Source organism: Carex rostrata, chromosome 6 (genome assembly GCF_964058835.1).
Source record: "Carex rostrata chromosome 6, lpCarRost1.2, whole genome shotgun sequence".
Taxonomy (NCBI): Eukaryota; Viridiplantae; Streptophyta; class Magnoliopsida; order Poales; family Cyperaceae; genus Carex; species Carex rostrata.
In genome coordinates this window covers 576,534-594,757 of record NC_135923.1, presented here as the reverse complement: position 1 = coordinate 594,757, position 18,224 = coordinate 576,534, and the positions used below count along the sequence as shown (strand labels likewise).

At 33.8% G+C, this 18,224-nt stretch overlaps 2 protein-coding genes and 1 non-coding gene across 6 annotated transcripts; 1 reads left to right on the top strand and 2 right to left on the bottom strand.

The window, feature by feature from the left end:
* Positions 1–656: 656 nt before the first annotated feature.
* LOC144556055 (expansin-A10-like) lies at positions 657–3,160 on the bottom strand. The gene is made up of 4 exons (XM_078304539.1): positions 3,047–3,160; positions 2,775–2,924; positions 1,678–1,990; positions 657–1,362 (listed from the first exon to the last, which is right to left on the bottom strand). Exons 2-4 carry the CDS (start codon positions 2,920–2,922, stop codon positions 1,056–1,058), a joined length of 768 nt encoding a protein of 255 aa, XP_078160665.1. The 5' UTR covers positions 2,923–2,924; positions 3,047–3,160; the 3' UTR covers positions 657–1,055.
* A 9,382-nt stretch (positions 3,161–12,542) lies between these two features.
* LOC144555393 (polypyrimidine tract-binding protein homolog 1-like) lies at positions 12,543–17,008 on the bottom strand. Of its 4 annotated transcripts, XM_078303701.1 has the most exons (12): positions 16,682–17,008; positions 16,312–16,521; positions 15,501–15,577; positions 15,347–15,383; positions 15,056–15,118; positions 14,872–14,945; positions 14,625–14,720; positions 14,482–14,539; positions 14,267–14,371; positions 14,093–14,174; positions 13,645–13,757; positions 12,543–13,284 (listed from the first exon to the last, which is right to left on the bottom strand). In XM_078303701.1, the coding sequence occupies exons 3-12, from the start codon at positions 15,545–15,547 to the stop codon at positions 12,931–12,933; spliced, it is 1,029 nt and encodes a 342-aa protein (XP_078159827.1). In that variant the 5' UTR covers positions 15,548–15,577; positions 16,312–16,521; positions 16,682–17,008; the 3' UTR covers positions 12,543–12,930. The 4 variants fall into 4 exon arrangements, with proteins under 4 accessions (XP_078159827.1, XP_078159829.1, XP_078159828.1 ...); XM_078303703.1 differs by lacking the exon at positions 15,501–15,577 and having other exon boundaries at positions 16,682–16,963; XM_078303702.1 differs by lacking the exon at positions 16,682–17,008 and having other exon boundaries at positions 15,501–15,552; positions 16,312–16,452.
* Positions 17,009–17,093: 85 nt separating this feature from the next.
* TRNAI-AAU (transfer RNA isoleucine (anticodon AAU)) lies at positions 17,094–17,167 on the top strand. Its single transcript has one exon. It is a non-coding gene; the product is annotated as a tRNA-Ile (tRNA).
* Positions 17,168–18,224: the final 1,057 nt, after the last annotated feature.

Sequence of the window (18,224 nt, the reverse complement as noted above, 5' to 3'; positions counted from 1 at the left end):
GTTTTAGAACTTAAGTCATGGCTCATGCCGAAGAGTCCACATCGTCTGCATTAACTCAAAAGAGCATCTTTTGAGTTAATAGATATCGGCCGTCTGATTGTAAACGGAGTCCATTCGGTCTCCACCTAAAACATAGGTGTCTTTAATATTAGTGCGGATTTAATTCACACGAATCTTGAAACTTATCGGACGGTCCAGATGTATTAACTCAAAAGATTCCTTTTTGAGTTAATGAAGAGAATCCGAATTCCATGTGGAATTGTAGATACACTCCAAATTGGTATCAATATATTTTTATTAATTATTAAATATTTGAAAAAAATATACTTTTTTTTTAACGCATGTCTTTACAAATCATAATGAATATTCAGGCAGCATGGGTTCACATTTTAATCTGAAAGCATATGTTCAGAAAAAAAAAATATATATATATATAACAGAACTCAATATATAATAATTGAGCAGTTGAGCTATGTCCAAAAAAATGTTGGTAAAGGTTGAATTTTCATTTAAGAATTCCACGTGGTGGAGTTTGTTAGCTATTTATTTTGCGCAAATCCTGGAGGGTCTGCAATTCATGTGGAAATGACCACAATTCCATTCAGAGAATTTGATTCAGGAATTGAAACTGGAAAAGCCCCTAATGATCTACAAAATTATCACCTAATGATCAAATTTATTTAATACAATTATAACCTAAGACAAGGTTTCACACACTCTTTTATTCTGCTCAATACAATGAAAAAGAAAGCCCCTTTGAGGCATTTCCTTGGAAAGACAAAAAAAATTACTGATTGGCGGGTCCACAAACCGACCACATCCAATGAGTGCCACAGAAAGAAAGGTCTCATCTTCTCTCAAGCAGCTAATTAAAACCACTAATTAATTAATTAAGTACTTAAGTACTAGAGGGAGGATGAAAGAGCCACACAAAATCAGCCCCTTCTTGTGTTGTGCCCCTAACTAGCTATCACACTACTTACCTAAATATATGTGGAAGTGGAATATATATATATATATATATATAGCAATGCAATTCCTTATATGCTGTTGATCTAGCGAAACTGGCCACCGGTGAAGGTCTGACCGAATGACCAACTAGCAGGGGCGACATTATAAGAGACGACAGCGTGACCGTCACTTGTGGTGACCTTGAATGAGAGACCTTGCCCATTGAGGTAGCTGTTGCTTTGCCAATTCTGGCCCCAATTGCGCGACATAGCTTGCCAATTAACCCTCGATCCTTTGATATACACAGAGTGAATGTCACCGGCACCCCCTACATTGGTTATCAGCACTAGGTTGAAGTACGAGTGTCCATTTACGGTGAACCTAATGCCGCCTCGCCTCCTACATGGCACCCTGACAACAAGGAAAATAATCATTCATTAAATGAATATTTATGCTCTGTTCAAAGCATCTGACATTTTACAATTTTATTGACAATCAGGAGATTGCTTCTGAAAATTCCTAACTAAATATAATAACTTCTCTGAAGGGGTGAAGTGGGCTGGGCCAAGATAATTGGGCCCAAAAAAGGCAGAGCATTTCACATTTTCACAAAATTTAAAACAGTAGTAACATATATAACCAGACATATATGGACAAGGTGGTCTAGATGTAAATTTAACCTGTCTGTTATGGATGTAATCACTAACAAAAGAATCAACCACAGACCTTCTGTATGCAACAGGGACAATACCGGCGCGGTACTGAGCAATACGCAAAAACACAGGCTCAGACAAGTCGAAATGCTGAAGTGGCGGGTTACACCAACCCCCATTGTTATTCGGCAATGCATAGTTTGGTGGGCAGTAGTTAGTGGCGGTGACCACAATCGCGCCTGGCAAGCACCACCGTCCGTCATTGACGCACTTTATCTGATAGCAGGCCCCACAACTGAGCCCATTGTTGAAAAGTGCAGTGCTCAATGCAGCTGTGTTGGTACCATAACCCTGACTGTATAGGTTGCCATAGCCACATGCTCCACCTAACAGCAAAACAAAAAGGTCGTCAATAGTGTGAACATGCTTCTAGGTCTCTTGTAGGACCGTTATGTTTCTCTTTTTATTTTCATTTTACTTTTTCTTACAAATGGGCCTGGGCCATTTTATTTTGTGTTCAAAATGCATAATTGTACCAAAAAGGCAAATATATATACAAAGAGGAGGGTTCAAATGTCTCTATTTTTTGTGTCTCCATTATGTTTTTATTTTTAAAAATTTAAATAACTCAAAATTTAAAACTTAAACGTCAAAATAAAACCGTTAGATATGATCTATGTTATTTTCTCTATGTGCCCATAAAAAATTATCATATTTTGATTTTGTTTTTATATGAATCAATAAGTTGAAAAATCAACGTCTAGAAATTATCCATATTTGTATACATTTTTACAAGCTCAAGATGACAATCAAAACAAAGTTGAAATGCCATAATTTTTTACATGTGCATAGATAAAATGATATAGTTCGTATCCAACGGTTTTATTTTGAATTTTAAGATTTAAATTTTAAGTTATTAAAGTTTTTAAAAATGGAGGCATGATGGAGGCATAAAAAATGAAGGCATTTGAACCCTCCTCATATATATATATATATATATTTATTGGAGCTCCAATTCTTATAGTCTAATGAATGATGAATGCATTGCTCCATATATAGGTATATATCAATTAAAGAACTTGAAATCAAAGTTGATAACAATTAACTGCACATGAAATCTTGGTTTCACATATATATAATTAACTATGCAAATCATATATATATATATACCCATAGTGCCGGAAGCATCACTGCCACCATAAAATGTAGCATGTGCATTTGACCATCCAGCACCTCCTCTTCCATAGCATTGCACAGGAGAGAAGAATGACAGTGCCCAAGCAAAGAGAAAGCCACCAATTGCCACCTCTTTCTTCATCTCTATATATGTCAAAACAGAGTTTAGAGCAAATTTATAAGTTTCATATATACAACTCTCCTTGAACAAGTACAACATAAATAAACCATAGATGAGACCATAAAAGAAAAAAAATGCACCTTACTTGAATTGGAGAGAGAGAGAGGAGGAGGGGGAAGTGTTGGGTATAAATCCTAGCGTTGAGGGCAGAGAGAGATCTTTCAGGTATATATATAGAGGATTGAGGGAGGATTTTATTTTGCTAATACACCCCTATATAAATATGATAATACTTTACACTCCTTCAAAAGTTTTTCCAAAACATTAAAATTTTACAAAAAAAAGCAAAGTTTGTAATTGAATAGCAAGGGTAAAGTTCTTTAAATTGAAGTTAATGCAGGGTTTTTTTTGCAATTTGACAAAATTCTTTGACAGTTGACACTCTCAGAACAAGAACAACAAAGGGATTTACTGAGTGTAGGAAGACACGATCGAGTGACTAATTGTAGAAAATGAGAGGAGAGATGTTGAAGCAACAATTAATTAAGAAGAGCACTTAATAAATGAATAATGATGTCATTTTGATGAAAGCGTGTGGTGTGGTACCAGAAAAGAAAACAAATAAGTAGACTGTATTGTGGGGGCAAATTTGCGTAAACTTGGGCAAAGATACAAAGAGAGCACATGCATGCGTCTTCTTTTCAAGTTGCCATTTGCTCTGTGGCTCTGTGCCCACAAGGATCTAGCGCACTATTTTAATTTGCTTCTCTTTCTACTTTCTTAGAAGAAATTAAGATGGGACCTAGCTAGCTCTGTAGTCTGTACCTTTTTGATGCTGTAAAATTTAAGTGTAATTAATCCTAGTAATTACTAATTAGTGTAGAAATGGCCAAAACTTACTTGGGACGCGGTTGCACGTGAACAATATATGAATCTTCCTTCCATATCTAATATCTTGGCAAAAATGAATGATTGTAAATTTCTTAATTAATTAATTTGTCTTTTGTTTTATACGTGTGAGATATGATATGATTGGTTTAGAATATATATCCTAGGTCTAGCTAGTGTTGAGATATCATACAACTTTCTTTCTTTTTGTGCATTTAGTCAATGGGAAGGTAGGTAATATGAACATACATGAAAGGTTGAACAAGGCAGGTGTAGTGCGGTGCATGTGCAATTGTGCAATTGTGCATTGTTGCTTTGATAACTGTACTGTACATATTCCCCCCTGAAACCTTTTTCTTATTGTTTCTCACATTTTCACTTGCAACTTGGAGCTGCTACTATCCTTCATTTTCACACCTCATGAAGTTAGCTTTTATCAAGTTAATTAACACCACCTCCATCAACGATTAATTGTTCAAAGTCACAAGACAAAAGGAATACAGAGGCCAGAGGCAACTCTAGATCTGAAAACAACAACTAATGCTCAAAATTTGCCACCAGTTCTCAAATTTTTTAAGTTTACTAGAACAGAATTTTACCGTTTTCCTTTTAATTATATATTAAATACCCAAGTGATTGTTAATTGATTTTACAAGCCTGTATGTAGTTGTATTATATATTGAAAGCGGAGATACTTATCATTTTTCTCAGTTACCAAGCAGGAATGATGACCTACATTTTGCCAAATAAGATTTGTTTTCCATCTACAGCAAATCTATCCCAATTAATTTCTTGCCATGTCTTCCCGGAAAAAAAGGTGAATAAGGCATGAGCTGTTTGTTGTAGGTGTAACGACCAAGGCACCGAAGCAACTAGCAAGCAAAAAGATATCTTAATTTAATAAGCTGGATTTATTGTTCTACAGTACAAATGCATTTATAGCATACAAGAAGAAAAAATGTGCACCGTCAAATTTCTATTGCCACTATTCGAGGCACTTCTTTAATAGTTCATTGAATATAATATCTCACGTAAATTTGACTTGGGTTCTAAAAATGGAGAAATGGAATGAGAATTTTGTCTTTAGTCTTTACAGTACCAACTAAAAGATAAATAAACGGGAATTCAACAGAAAAGATATTTTGCATCAACATCCTCCAAAAAATGAAAGTTGGCAGTTGCTTTAAAAGTGGAAAGCATGAAGATAAGCACCAGATTCTAATTACTTTGTTTTGCACCACTCACTAGTCACTGGTTCAAGTTCAACTCCAACAAAAAGGCTTCTATTTACACTTTATGAGAAACAGGGGATGAGGGGATGAGGGGATGAGGGAGGGGAGCATAGTTTGAGCTTTCAGCTTTAAAAAGAAAGCGTCTAATTGTCCACAGTCTTTTGTCCACCATTTGTCCACAGCTTTGACTTGCGCGAATACTGTAAAATTACTTCTACATGCTGTATAATTATACAATATATCACATAAAAAATATCAGTTAACTACAAAACATCCAGCAACTATTTGAAGGGGTCACATAATAGTTAGAAAAAGATTGCAACTTGCACAACATGACAAAATAAATGTACTTTCAAACTGTACTTTCGGAAATTGCAGTTATAGAAAGTTATTGGCAGTTAGAGTTAGTTATTAGCGGTTATTGGCACTGAGTTGAATCTTGTATACTGTAAAATTGAATCTTGTATACAGTAAAATTTTCAATTTAATCTTGTATACTGTAAAATTGAATCTTGTATACAGTAAAATTTTCAATTTAATCTTGTATACTGTAAAATTGAATCTTCTACATAATAAAATTTACAATTGAATCTTGTATATTGTAAATGTACAATTGAATCGTCTATACTGTAAAATTTTCACATAATACTGTAAATTTTCAATTGAATCTTGTATATTGTAAAATTTCTAAAACTAAACCATAAAATATTACCATCTATACTGTAAGATAAAATGTAAAAAATGCTACATTTCAGTTTAAATTACAATCTGCAAACAATCATGTATACTGTAAAATTGCAAAATATAAACCATAAAATAATACCATGTATACTATAAAATTGCTAATTCTATACATACATCCATCATCACACACAAAATCTATTCACCACAAAATAACATCTGTTCACCACAAACAACATATGTTCAACACAAGATAAAAATATTCACTGCAACATTCAGAATAGCATAACAGCAACAAAAAAACTATGGACAAATAACTTTTACATTAAAAACCTCCTATGTTCATTGTTCAGATGAGTAAGAAGCCTCTCCATCATCTCTTTCCTCCAGATTTTCACAAGATGAATACTGTAAAATTACAAAATGAATACTGTAAAATTACAAAATGAATACTGTAAAATTACAAGATAAATAATGTAAAATTAACAAATCATCTCTTTCTTCCAGATTTGCACAAGATGAATACTGTAAAATGACAAGATGAATACTGTAAAATTAACAAGGCAATACTGTAAAATTAACAGATTAATACTCCATATCACCTCTATATCATCTATTTCCTCCAGATTTTCACAAGGTGAATACTGTAAAATGACAAGATGAATACTGTAAAATTAACGGGGCAATACAGTAAAATTAACAGATCAATACTCCATATCTCATCTCTATCATCTCTTTCCTCCATATTTCATTTGAAATGCTAGATCTGTTACTACATACAACGAAAACAACAAATTCAACATAAATAACTTATTAGATTTGAATTTTGCCGTGCTCTTCAACAAAAATAACTTCTATTCGATTGCGCTCCACGATTGAATGTTCCATTGCGATCATGTATAAAAAACGAGATCGAGTCAGTAATCTCAATTAAAATCGACATTGCAAAAGAAAAATGAATCAGAGAAGGTAAATACAAAAAAACAACAATTACGATTTCGTTGCCGTCGCGGCCGATCCAGATTATTTTTCCGATCCGATCCGATCAAAGATGAAAAATGTCATAAGCAGATTATATAAGAAAATAAAAATAAAAAAGTTACAGATTATTATAGGAAAAAGAAAAAAGTTACAAATTGAAGAAAGTGGAGCGGGAAGTTCATGAGGAGGTTGAGGTTGCCAAAGAATGCGAAGATGGATGGAGATCAATTAGGCTCTGCCATGGAGAGCGGCGTGCTGACATGTAGTTACTGTGCCAAAGAAGGAGGTAAAGAAGCCTGAGGCCAAATCTATTGAGATCGAGGCTGCTAAGGACGAGTGGCACCAAATCATGGGGGCGCCTTACGGAGAAGAAATCGCCTCAGAAATTTAAGATATCGGAGAAGAAATCCTTTTTCAGATATCGATCGATTTTTAGATTCAGAAATTTTTATCTCCGTAAAGCAAAAAAGTAATATCGGAAAGAAATCGCCTCAGAAAGAAACAAGTTGATCGGAGAAGAAATATTTTGAAAATGAGATTCACAAAAGGGAATAGAGGCACGGAAGGAAGGTTAAATAGGCGGAGTAAGGGGTTAGAAGTGGGGACCGGTGTCCGTTAAAATTAGTTAAACACGGGGTGGATAGCGCTGTGGACAAATGGTGGACAGAAGGCTGTGGACAAAAACCTTTTCTCTATTTTTTAGGCTATATATATTTGGCACAAAATTAGGTACAATTAATGGCTGGTTGAATTGCGATTAAGATTAGTTGGGTTGCGAAAATTGAGGGTGCTTAGGTAGGATTTGACATAGACATATATAGAGGTTTGAGTTTGACTTTCTAAAATAGAGAATTTTGAGCTTGCTCGAATTATCAACCTCAAATGAAGAATATTGCATGGCTAATGCAAGAGCACAATTTTCAATTTGAGTTGACCGATGCTACCTTACGATCGACTGTCTACAAGATATATATATAGCTTGTCATTGGAAACTGGAAAGAAAAAACAATTCGATCCTTGTGTTGACCTCCAGTTGATGATAAATAATTTTATTGGGCTAGGATAGGCTAGGCTAGCTCATTGAATTTATGGAAATGTATAATATTAACATGCATGTATGATCAGTATGATGTATGAAATTGAAACCAAACTAGTGTGATTAGATATATAATTAACACAAGAAATGGAGTGAGAAAAATTGTAAGATATATAATATATATATAGCCTGTGAATCACAGCCTGAGCCTTACTTGCAACGAGTGAAAGAAAACGCCTGGAAAGGGTTAAAAGAGAAGTGATATACGGAGATTAATTGGTGTCAGAAACGACCAGAGAATTAGAAAAAAGTGCAAAAGTCGCAAACAACCCATGTGAAGATGTCGAACACACACACACACACACTGGTCCTTTAATTTCAGTCGTCTGATTAATTGGATTATTGTACGAAGCATTTCGATTCAACCCGTCCGATCGAATCCTTTTTTATTACCTAATATGTAATATCCCCCCTTAAATTTTAAGCGGACATTTCTTCAGTTCAGTCCTTGTTTGCAGATGGGATATATTAATAAACTTATTCTGCTGTTGTCAGTCACGTTGTTATTTAAGTCCAAGCTTCTAAATAGCTAGCTATAGCGGTTTTGGATCCAGAAAGCTAAGCTACGGACTAAAACTGCGCTAATCAAGCTACGACCGCTATAGCGGTAATAGCGGTCCGCTATGCTACATGGGTTATGATTTTGCAATTTTTTTTTTTCTGAAAACATGATTTTGCAATTTTAATGGGCCTTAATATCTAGATTGTTTTTTTTTTTTTACTTTATTAAGCTATATCAATACAATGGAACATGTGCGGGCTATACCACTATATCAATTAAATTTTGTATCGTGCATTAATATATGGTAGTGGTATATTTTGAATATAAAATATATCGATAGTTTTTTAATTAGGGATATTTTGAATGACAATTTGAACTTTGTATTGGTTTAATATGAATAATATTAGAACTTCTTAATTAATTTGATATTTTTTTTCTTGATGAGACATTTTTACTAGGCAAAGCCTTCTATGGACATAAGGACCTATTTGTAAAATGAACATATTTTTATTTTTAAAGTTCAAACAGTCGATCCGAACCATTCATCTTGTTCTCCATATTAATATGTGCTTGGAGACCAAATTTTACATTTTTCTGATTTTTTTTACTATTTATTAAGATGGGTACAAAATTCAATGGTCTGAATTTGATATTTTTTATACCCATCTTAATAAATAGTAAATAAATTCAGAAAAATGTAAAATTTGGTCTCCAAAGATATATTAATATGGAGAACAAGATGAACGGTTCGGATCGGCTGTTTGAACTTTGAAAATAAAAATATATTCATTTTACAAATAGGCCCTTATGTCCATAGAAGCATCACTCTTTTTACTATTAGTAGAAATATAAAATATAATTTTTGAAATAAAAAAACGCTATTTATAATAGCTTTCGCTATAGCTCCGCTATTCGCTAAAGCTTTTTTTTTTTGTCTCCCCGCTACACCGCTATAAACGCTATTTAGAAGCTTGTTTAAGTCACATCTTGTAATGTAACGTGATCAAATTCAATTTTCATTTATTATCATGTTCCGTAAATCGTAATCACAATTATGAAAAATAGTCATAGCATCCTAATAAACAAGGCACGCTAGTTACATCCTCATTAACTTGGTCATGTTGTCACTAAATGTCACATAGTTGGTCAACTCACGCTAGTCATAAGTTGTTATTTCTTTTCTTCTTCTTTTTTTTCCAAATTTTAAGTTGGTTTATGTAAGAAACAAAATTAGAAAAACATGTTAAAAAAAATAAAAATTATAAATAATTATAAAATAAAGCAATAATGTTGTAAAAAAAAAATTTATATATCATAAATTTGTTGTTTGAAATTTGAAATTGTTATATAAATAAATAATGATATAAATTTATGACATACTATCATCAGACCAATTTGCTTGTTATGCAATTTTTTCCCGTAATAATCATTGCACGCAATACGCAAGTTATGTTGCATGACCGGTACGCATCTTATGCCGTATCGTGTTGTGATGTGTCCGATCGATCACATAGTGACTTTTTGATATTCCTATATGCATATAAAATAAGAAATATAGAAAATAAAACATATAATAAAATATCTACCTCAAAAAAAAAATGTTAAAACTGGTTTAAATTGATGATAATTTCTTACTTGCATGCCATTTTTTTCAATTTAGCAGCAAATAGCAAATAAATTTTCAGTATATTCCTATTACTTAAATTAAATTGCTACAAATTTCCACCGCCTCTCCTGAACAAATAAAAAAAATAATGAAAACAACGTGTTAGCCGTTCGTGCCTGTTCAGACGTGTCTGTGCGGTGTTTATATTCATTGAGAGAATATAACAGCTAATGTGAACCTTCTTACCTAGTACATGCTAAATTCAACGACAGCCTATACTCTTATTTTGTGATAATATATGTATAAAGAGTAGGGATAAAATGTTTTATTGGTTTTGTGTCTCGTTATATTTTAATATTATTATTTTTATTTTTAAAATTTAAATAATTGATTTGAACTTTTCAAAATAATTTTTATATTAAAATATGCTTGGACAACAAATTTTACAAGTTTTATAAATTTTGTAGTAATTGTTTAGAGAGATGCAAAATCACTATATGTCCTAAAAATCTATGAAACTTGCGCCTCTTAAGTATTTAATTTTACATTTAATAAGAACATATTTGCAATTAAATCGCTTTAATTATTCAAAATTAATTTCGTACAATTGCGTCCCTGAAAAGTGAAAACAATTGTTTCTTTATAACAATCGAATCAACACTCTTTTTTTTAAATGCTCGATAGTGAACAATCAAATCAACACTCATGTATAAAAATTGGGAATAAATCTGTTGTTATTAAAAAGGAATAACATGAACTTTTTATTCTGATTCTAACCGTTCAAATTTTTTTATGTGTGAATCTCAACAAAAATATTTTTTCATGTATAAATCTCAATGAAGATGAACAAGAACAGTTGGGATCGGAATAACAGGTTCTTGTTAATTCTTTGGAATAACAGCACATATATTTTGTAAAAATTGACACCTGAACTTTTTGAACAAATATATAAAGTTTCATTTTTTTTTAAAAAACAAATAAATACAGTTTTTTCAGCACTTGTGGTTTGTTCTGGTAAAAAACAAAATGGCAATTGCTGATTCGATCTAAAACTCGGAATGCAGCTGCCCCTAGTTCTATACTGGCTCCGCCCATGTAGGTTACAAGATGGGTGTAACTTTTGTCTAAAAAAGAAAGAAGGACAAATTTGGTACAAAATAACCGGTGTTTCATTAATTATTATATGAAACAACATGTTTATAAATACAACCTGAATATCCCATAAGTATAAACTGTAAACATGTTTATATTTTATGAAATTGACATTTCATTAATTATTAATTCTACCAACAAACTAAAAAAATAAGAAAGAAAAATAAAATTAAATTGACATTCAAGAACTATTCAAAAGAAATATAAATTACGATGTTACCCTGATATTTCATATATGGTCCCGTATCCGTATCCGATGCGTATCATATTACCGTATCATATCACCCGACATCCGTATTGTGTTAAAAATTATCCTATAGTCGTATTCTTTGTTCATGTATCATATCTTATACGATACGATACAAGTACCTGTATTCTTACAACATAGATAAATTATTTAGTGAACGAAAATGAGATATTAATGAGTTGTTTGGGGAGAAATGGGCAACCAACTTGAATTGCAATTTGAGTGCTGGCGACGAAATATCAACTTGAAGCAGATATAATTATAATGAATTATATATATACGTAGTACGTAGTACGTACGTACATTGCGAGACACACATCGATGATCGATCACATGTAGATGTAGATCTACTTTAAGTTTAATTAATTGGAAGATAGTGTGTCAATGTCACAGCGCCTGTTGCAACTTGCAAGTGCTCGAGTCGAGTGTCACAAGATTCGGTTAAGTTCCCACCTCCTTAATTACTTAGTTAGTTGTGTTGTGTTGTGTGACCACACGCTTTAATTTCTGCATGTTGTGCATGCTAACACATACATAATTTTAAGGGTTCTCTCTCTCTCTCTCTCTCTCTCTCCTTTCCTCGAATTCCTTTCCTATTGTACCGTTTATTTTGGAATTTTGTAGCTCGTTGAGATGTTGACACGTTGTCCGCTTCTTCATCCAGCGCCCCGCATTCGGTGAGAGATTTGTTGGTTATGTTGCTTTGGATGATGTATTATTGTAATTTGTTTGCTTCTTTCAATTGAAAATGACAGCTTTCTTTGTAATTTATTTCGTCAACAAGAATTGATTTCACAATTAAAGAAACCAACTTTTCTTCACACAAAAAGTTGTTCTTTAAAAAGAAAAGCAGCTAATGGTAGTAACGCAACGACGAAAGAACCAAATTATAACTCAGATGAACTTTTCATCCTTAATCAGGGATTCCAGTACCAATTTCAAAGCAAACTAAACATCCAAATCTGTGTAAATCTAAGCATTAAGCGGCCCACACGAAAGTGGAAATTCAAGTTCATTTTCTCTTTCTGAGTTTTCGGATTAAACATTTCTCGTACAAGTATTAAAAAAACAATTATGTTATAGATAAAAATTTCGGAATATTTGATCTTCAATTATTCAAATTAGTATGGTCTGTGTATAACGGCCGACATGTGAGAACAGCCTCCTCAAGAGAAGTGGACCAGAAAATTTGGAATTTCTTTCCCATAAAGCAACCCCAGTATATGTAAGATCTATGATGTACGCGAACACAATAATTTGCTACATCTCTAGCTTGTTATACCATATAATTTGCTCTTCATAATTGTAACTATGACTAGAAAGACCAAATTCTCTCTTCTCATTAAGGAAAAAAACTTCCCCAACTATCACCATCAACAAAATTATTAAATTCACCAATATTTTGCATAGACTAAGAAAAGGTACCCCCATGGCAACAGCAAACAATTACCAATCTTTCACTGAAAAGCTGACATAGGAATACTGACGAAGAAACATGGCTCTGTTTACTAATGTCAAAAACATAGTTAATAATTCATAATTGGAGACAATGCATCATCCTCTGTGCATTACCGCAAAAATGAGAGAGAGGGAGAGAGAGAGAGAGAGAGAGAGAGAGAGAGAGTGTTCTGCAAAGACAACCTCTCACTGATAGTAGTGAGGTGGTCTGGCTTGCACTCCATTGAATGGCATAGGCTGAGAACCTTGAAGGTGATTGCCTGAAGCTGGGGATGGTGGGCCCGGTTGAGAATTGGCTGAAGCTGGGAATGGTGGGCCAGGTTGAGAAGCTTGGAATGGTGGGCCATGTTGAGGGAATGCTTGACCTGAAAAAGGCATAGCACCTGCAGGGTAAGGAGGCATTTGCCCATTGTACATGGGAGGTACTGGGCCAGTATTTTGCCAGGAATTAGGAGCAGCCGGCATGGGAACAGGTGGTCGTGGCATTGCGCCTATTCCACCGATTGGTACAGTGTAATCCCTGCTCTTGTCACTGTATGCCTGAAGACAATAAGACACCCCCTTTAATGCAAATATATTATCAACTGAAGGCAACAACATTTTTAGATAAACTGCATTCAATTGCTAAGAAATGCACCAAATGTTGCCACAATTCCATTGATTTTTAAAGGAAGTTCATCAAGGAAAGTAATTTTTCAGTTTAAGAAACATAGAAACCCAAAGAATTACCAATCTCGTTAGTGCAATTTTATCTAGACACTATAACCTCAAAATAAGACAAAATTGCCCTATGGTATCATACAACTTCATATCACAGTTGCAGGGGCGTATGTAATTCCATTTGTTTTAGTGGATTATGTTGAGGTCAAAATTATTTTGAACATATAATCATATTAGTACCTTAACAACAAGATCAGTATGACGCGAGTATGTGAGATGAATCTTACAGTAGCCCCCATCGTAGATGCTATGCCCCTCCAATGCCCCTTTCGCAACTTTAGCTGTCGCTATATCTGTATTCAGACATAATGGGGTTATCTATGACATGTATGTAAATATTTAATAAAAAAGTGGGTACCCACATGTCATAGGCAAGCACTGGTCATCTGTTTACAAATTATTTGTCCAGCGGCCAGCCTTTCTATTTTCAATTATGTTTTTATTTTATGTGGTTATTGGTTGCACCATCAGTTTAAAAACTGAAACCAATTGGATTCTACTTATCTTCACAATTGAGATTTAATTCTGTTAAAACTCTTTTGTTACTTATCTGCAAATTGGGAAACCACATATAGACCAAACCTGTTAAACCTAATATCTAAAAGTTTCTAGTACGAGAAACCAATACCTGGATACTGGATCAAAGCTTGGGTTCCTCCATTCTTCTCAAAAATGGCTATTTTCTGCAGCACTCCAAATGCAGAGAAAACCTAAAATTTGAATTCACTCAAGTAAATAGTTGTAAACGGAAAAGGAGGATAAAATAAATTTGAAAAATAGTGGCTCAGAGAGAGATACGGACCGTATGTAGGACATCAACTGTGATAGGATACTGTGCATTTTCAAAATTAGCATGAAGGACATTGCTCTCTAACTCTATCTTCTTCCCATCTGGGCCAGTAACTTGCTGTAGAAAATTAACAAAGCTTGACATCAAAATCCAAAACCCAACATAAAAATACAATTTTGTTGGACAAGGAAATAACCCGTGTATTTAGCAGCTTGCAGGGAACAAACCTGTGCAGTGCCCTCGATTGCAGTAGGATTTACTGGCAGGTATGGATTAGTATAATCTCTACACCAAATTGAAAAAACAACTCGGTTAAGATTCTTCAAGATTGAACAATTGTAGCGTGCATTTAAGGACTATTTAACTTTACCTGCTTCTGTGCGACTGGAACTTAATATTTAGATCAGTATGTGCAGAATATGATATACGCAGATAGCATGTGTTGACATGCTCTGGAAGCAAATACCTGTCCAATGAGAAAAAAAGAAGAAGAAGGCCATTTAACAATGAGTTAAAAATGAGGTGCAGTTATTTAGACATTTAAGTCCGAGCCACCATTCATACAGACTTGTCTAGATGTTACATAGATGAAGATTTGAAAGAGAAGTAATAAACACCTCGGTATACTTCTTCCATCCAAAGCATCTCTTGCCGCTGTAGCAGTATCTGTATCTGGGTACTGAACCAGTGCCTACAGGGAAAAGATGCAAATAGATATATCAATGCTATTTCTTTCTGAGTGCATTTTGTTAAGACAAAAAGAGGAGCTGGTAACAGTCAAAACATTGTCAGGAAATTAACCTGAAAACCCATAGTCTTTTCAAACGTAGCAAGTTTCTGGACAAACCCAAAGGCAGAGAAAACCTGAAAATGTTTTAGAAACTTAAAATTGTTAACTAAATGTAACTTGGAAGCGATGATGCACAACAGAAGCATCAAAACTGACAAATAACTAGAGAATAAATTGTACAGATGCAACAAGGCAAGGATAGTATAAGATCACGAAGATGCAATGTTCTATTATGCAGAATGAGTACAAAACAAAATACGCAAAAATGCAGAAGCAGACATTTCAAAGTTTGGGAGTTTGACCTCAAAAAGGGAGAGCTTTGATAAATGTGAAGGTTCCCTACATTTAAATTGCGGATAGCGATAAATAAAGAATTAAAGATAGTAAATGATAATTCTTGAGATAATAAATCGCAAGAAATTCATATAAAATTAGGTATGAGGTTGCAAAACAAACATGGTATCTCTCCAATCGAAGATGCTGGTAAGACTCCGAGATAACATTACGCCTGCCCAGCGACGCAAATTACATTACTACGAGGCAGCAATTAGTTAATCAGCTAATGTTTCACATATATCCTTGCAGATTCGAGAAATTTCATCTTACCCATGAAAAGTATAAAATCAAACGGGCTATCCCCCAACAAATTTGAAGTTACACAAATGTTTCTCTTGTAAACAAAGAAAATAGGAGAATATTTGTGTAAACTCTATATATAGTTATATATACCTATATGAGGGACACAATAAATGATCTTTAAACTTTTCAAGGAAAGTACATGAAATACATTAGATTCCCGGAAACAAGTGAGATATTGATCTAATTGATTACACAAGGTGAATGTTCCTTGATAGACCTTAAGCTTATATACTAAACACACAACAAGATTACAATTTAAACAGGACAACAATTCTCAGAAACAAAATTTCTTAGAACCAACAGACTGGCATTTTACAAACAAAAGGAAAAAAAAATTGCCTAAATTACAATATGCCCTCATTATCCTTTCCAAGACACCCGGAAATATACATAAAACCTCTCAAAAGTTATTTCTTCTACACAAAATAGATATGTTTTTAATTTTCCAGTTCTATCCTAGATCACAGGTAATGAATAAATGGAAAGAGAGAGAAAAATAAAAATAAAGCAAGGTAATATATAAGGATATTTTGAGTGATTTCAAGCATATTCATAATTTCAAGGTTAAGGAAGGTTAACAGGGCATTTCTGTAATTTGGACGGAGCAAGAAGGTAAATTATGACTTACCAGATGCAATACATCAATGCTGACATCACCAGCCTCGACACCTTCTATAGTAACGAGAAGAACATTACCAACAGACTCTCCTACAGTCTTGCTATGCACAATTTCTTGTCTATTTGAGTATTGGATATAGACTGTTTTTCCTCTAATTTGCGCTGGCTCTGATGAGGTGGCATAGTACGAAACCATGGATATAGCCTGGTTGAGCTCAGCCTGGAAATATTACAAATTGAATGCACTCAGATAAGCCAAATTATGTGCCTATCAGGTAACTTTTTTATATATTTTCAGAAATAAATCGAATCCGAGTAATAAACTAAACTACGATGGAGCATTCAAACAACAAACAAGTCACAGAAGAGATAATAATTACGAATTCGACGAAGGCCTGGTTGCGATTGGCGCCGACATTGCACTTAGTGTCGACGATGGGGCCGAAGGGTTTGCAGAGCTCGGCGAGCTCCTCGGGCGCGCACTCCCAGGGGAGGTTCCGCAGATGGAGCACCTTTGAAGGCGTCTGAGTGTACCTGAATTGCTGCTGCGTCGCCGTCGAAGAGGAAGAAGACGACATCGCGGCGGTCGGAAAGCGACTTTTAGGGTTTGGTTTGGTTGAAGAAAGAAATAATTCGGTTTTACGAGGTCACAATATATCGGAATCGGAGATCACGCTAACAATTTCTTTTTTCTGAAACAACGCCTTTTGTCTTAAGCTTAGCTGTTTTAACTTTTAACACTAGTTGTTTTAAATCGGTTATTATTTACATTTCCTCGAACTGGACGTGATTGGCCTATTAGCTCAGCTGGTTAGAGCGTCGTGCTAATAACGCGAAGGTCGCAGGTTCGAGACCTGCATGGGCCATCATTTACATTTTGGTTGGTAATAGTGTTTTTCCTTCGCCCGACTAAGATGGTTGGAAAGGTTTTTTATTCATTGGGTGATTTGGGTCCGGTTTAGTCGGTTTTGAAGCGAACCGAATTAATTTAGACCAAACAGTTCGGTTTCTCGGTTTAATAGTGCAGTTCGGTCTAGAAATTTTCAAAATCAAAATAACCGAACCAACAGAACTTATATATATTATGAATTGGTCAGGATTGTCCCGGTTTATTTCTTAATAACTCGGTTTATTTAAAACAATTGATTAAAAATCCTATGTAGGATAGCATAGTAACTCGGTTTATTATGAATTGGTCAGGATTGTCTCGGTTTATTTCATAATAACTCGGTTTAATTCTTAATATACTTCAATTTATTATAAATTAATATATTTCGGTTTGAACCGAACAAACGGAAATATATATATCGCGAATAGCATAGTTATAACGAAAGCTATCCTACATAGGATTTTTTATTTAAAAAATTATATTTTATATTTATATTAATTATCAACATTATCTAAAGTCTCATAGAGCAATAAGTAACACAAAGTTGATTAAGAAATTATATTATTAACATTGAACAAGTACAAAGTCCAAATTGCTATTCAAAATATCTCTAATAATATCATAAACTATCTATCTTTCTTCATTCAAAATAACTGAAGCATCATGATATAAACTATATATTTTTTTTCTATAAAAAAAATCTAAACATTATGGAATAAATTTTTTTTTTATATTTAAAAACAAAATCAATCTAGACTTTGAAAAAATGATCTTTAAAATTAATTTTTAGTTGGACATTTATATAAAAGCCTAAGTAACATAGCGTGCGCTATAGCGCGTAGCATGTAGCACAGATAGCGGACTACTATTACCGCAATAGCAGTTGTAGCTGAAATAATGCACTTTTATCTCATAAATTAGCATTCAAGTTTCGAAAACACTATAGCACGCTATTTAAAACACTGTGAAATATCTGTATCTAATTTTCGAATACTGATCCAGATTCCATGAGATAATATCGGACCAGTTTTCAC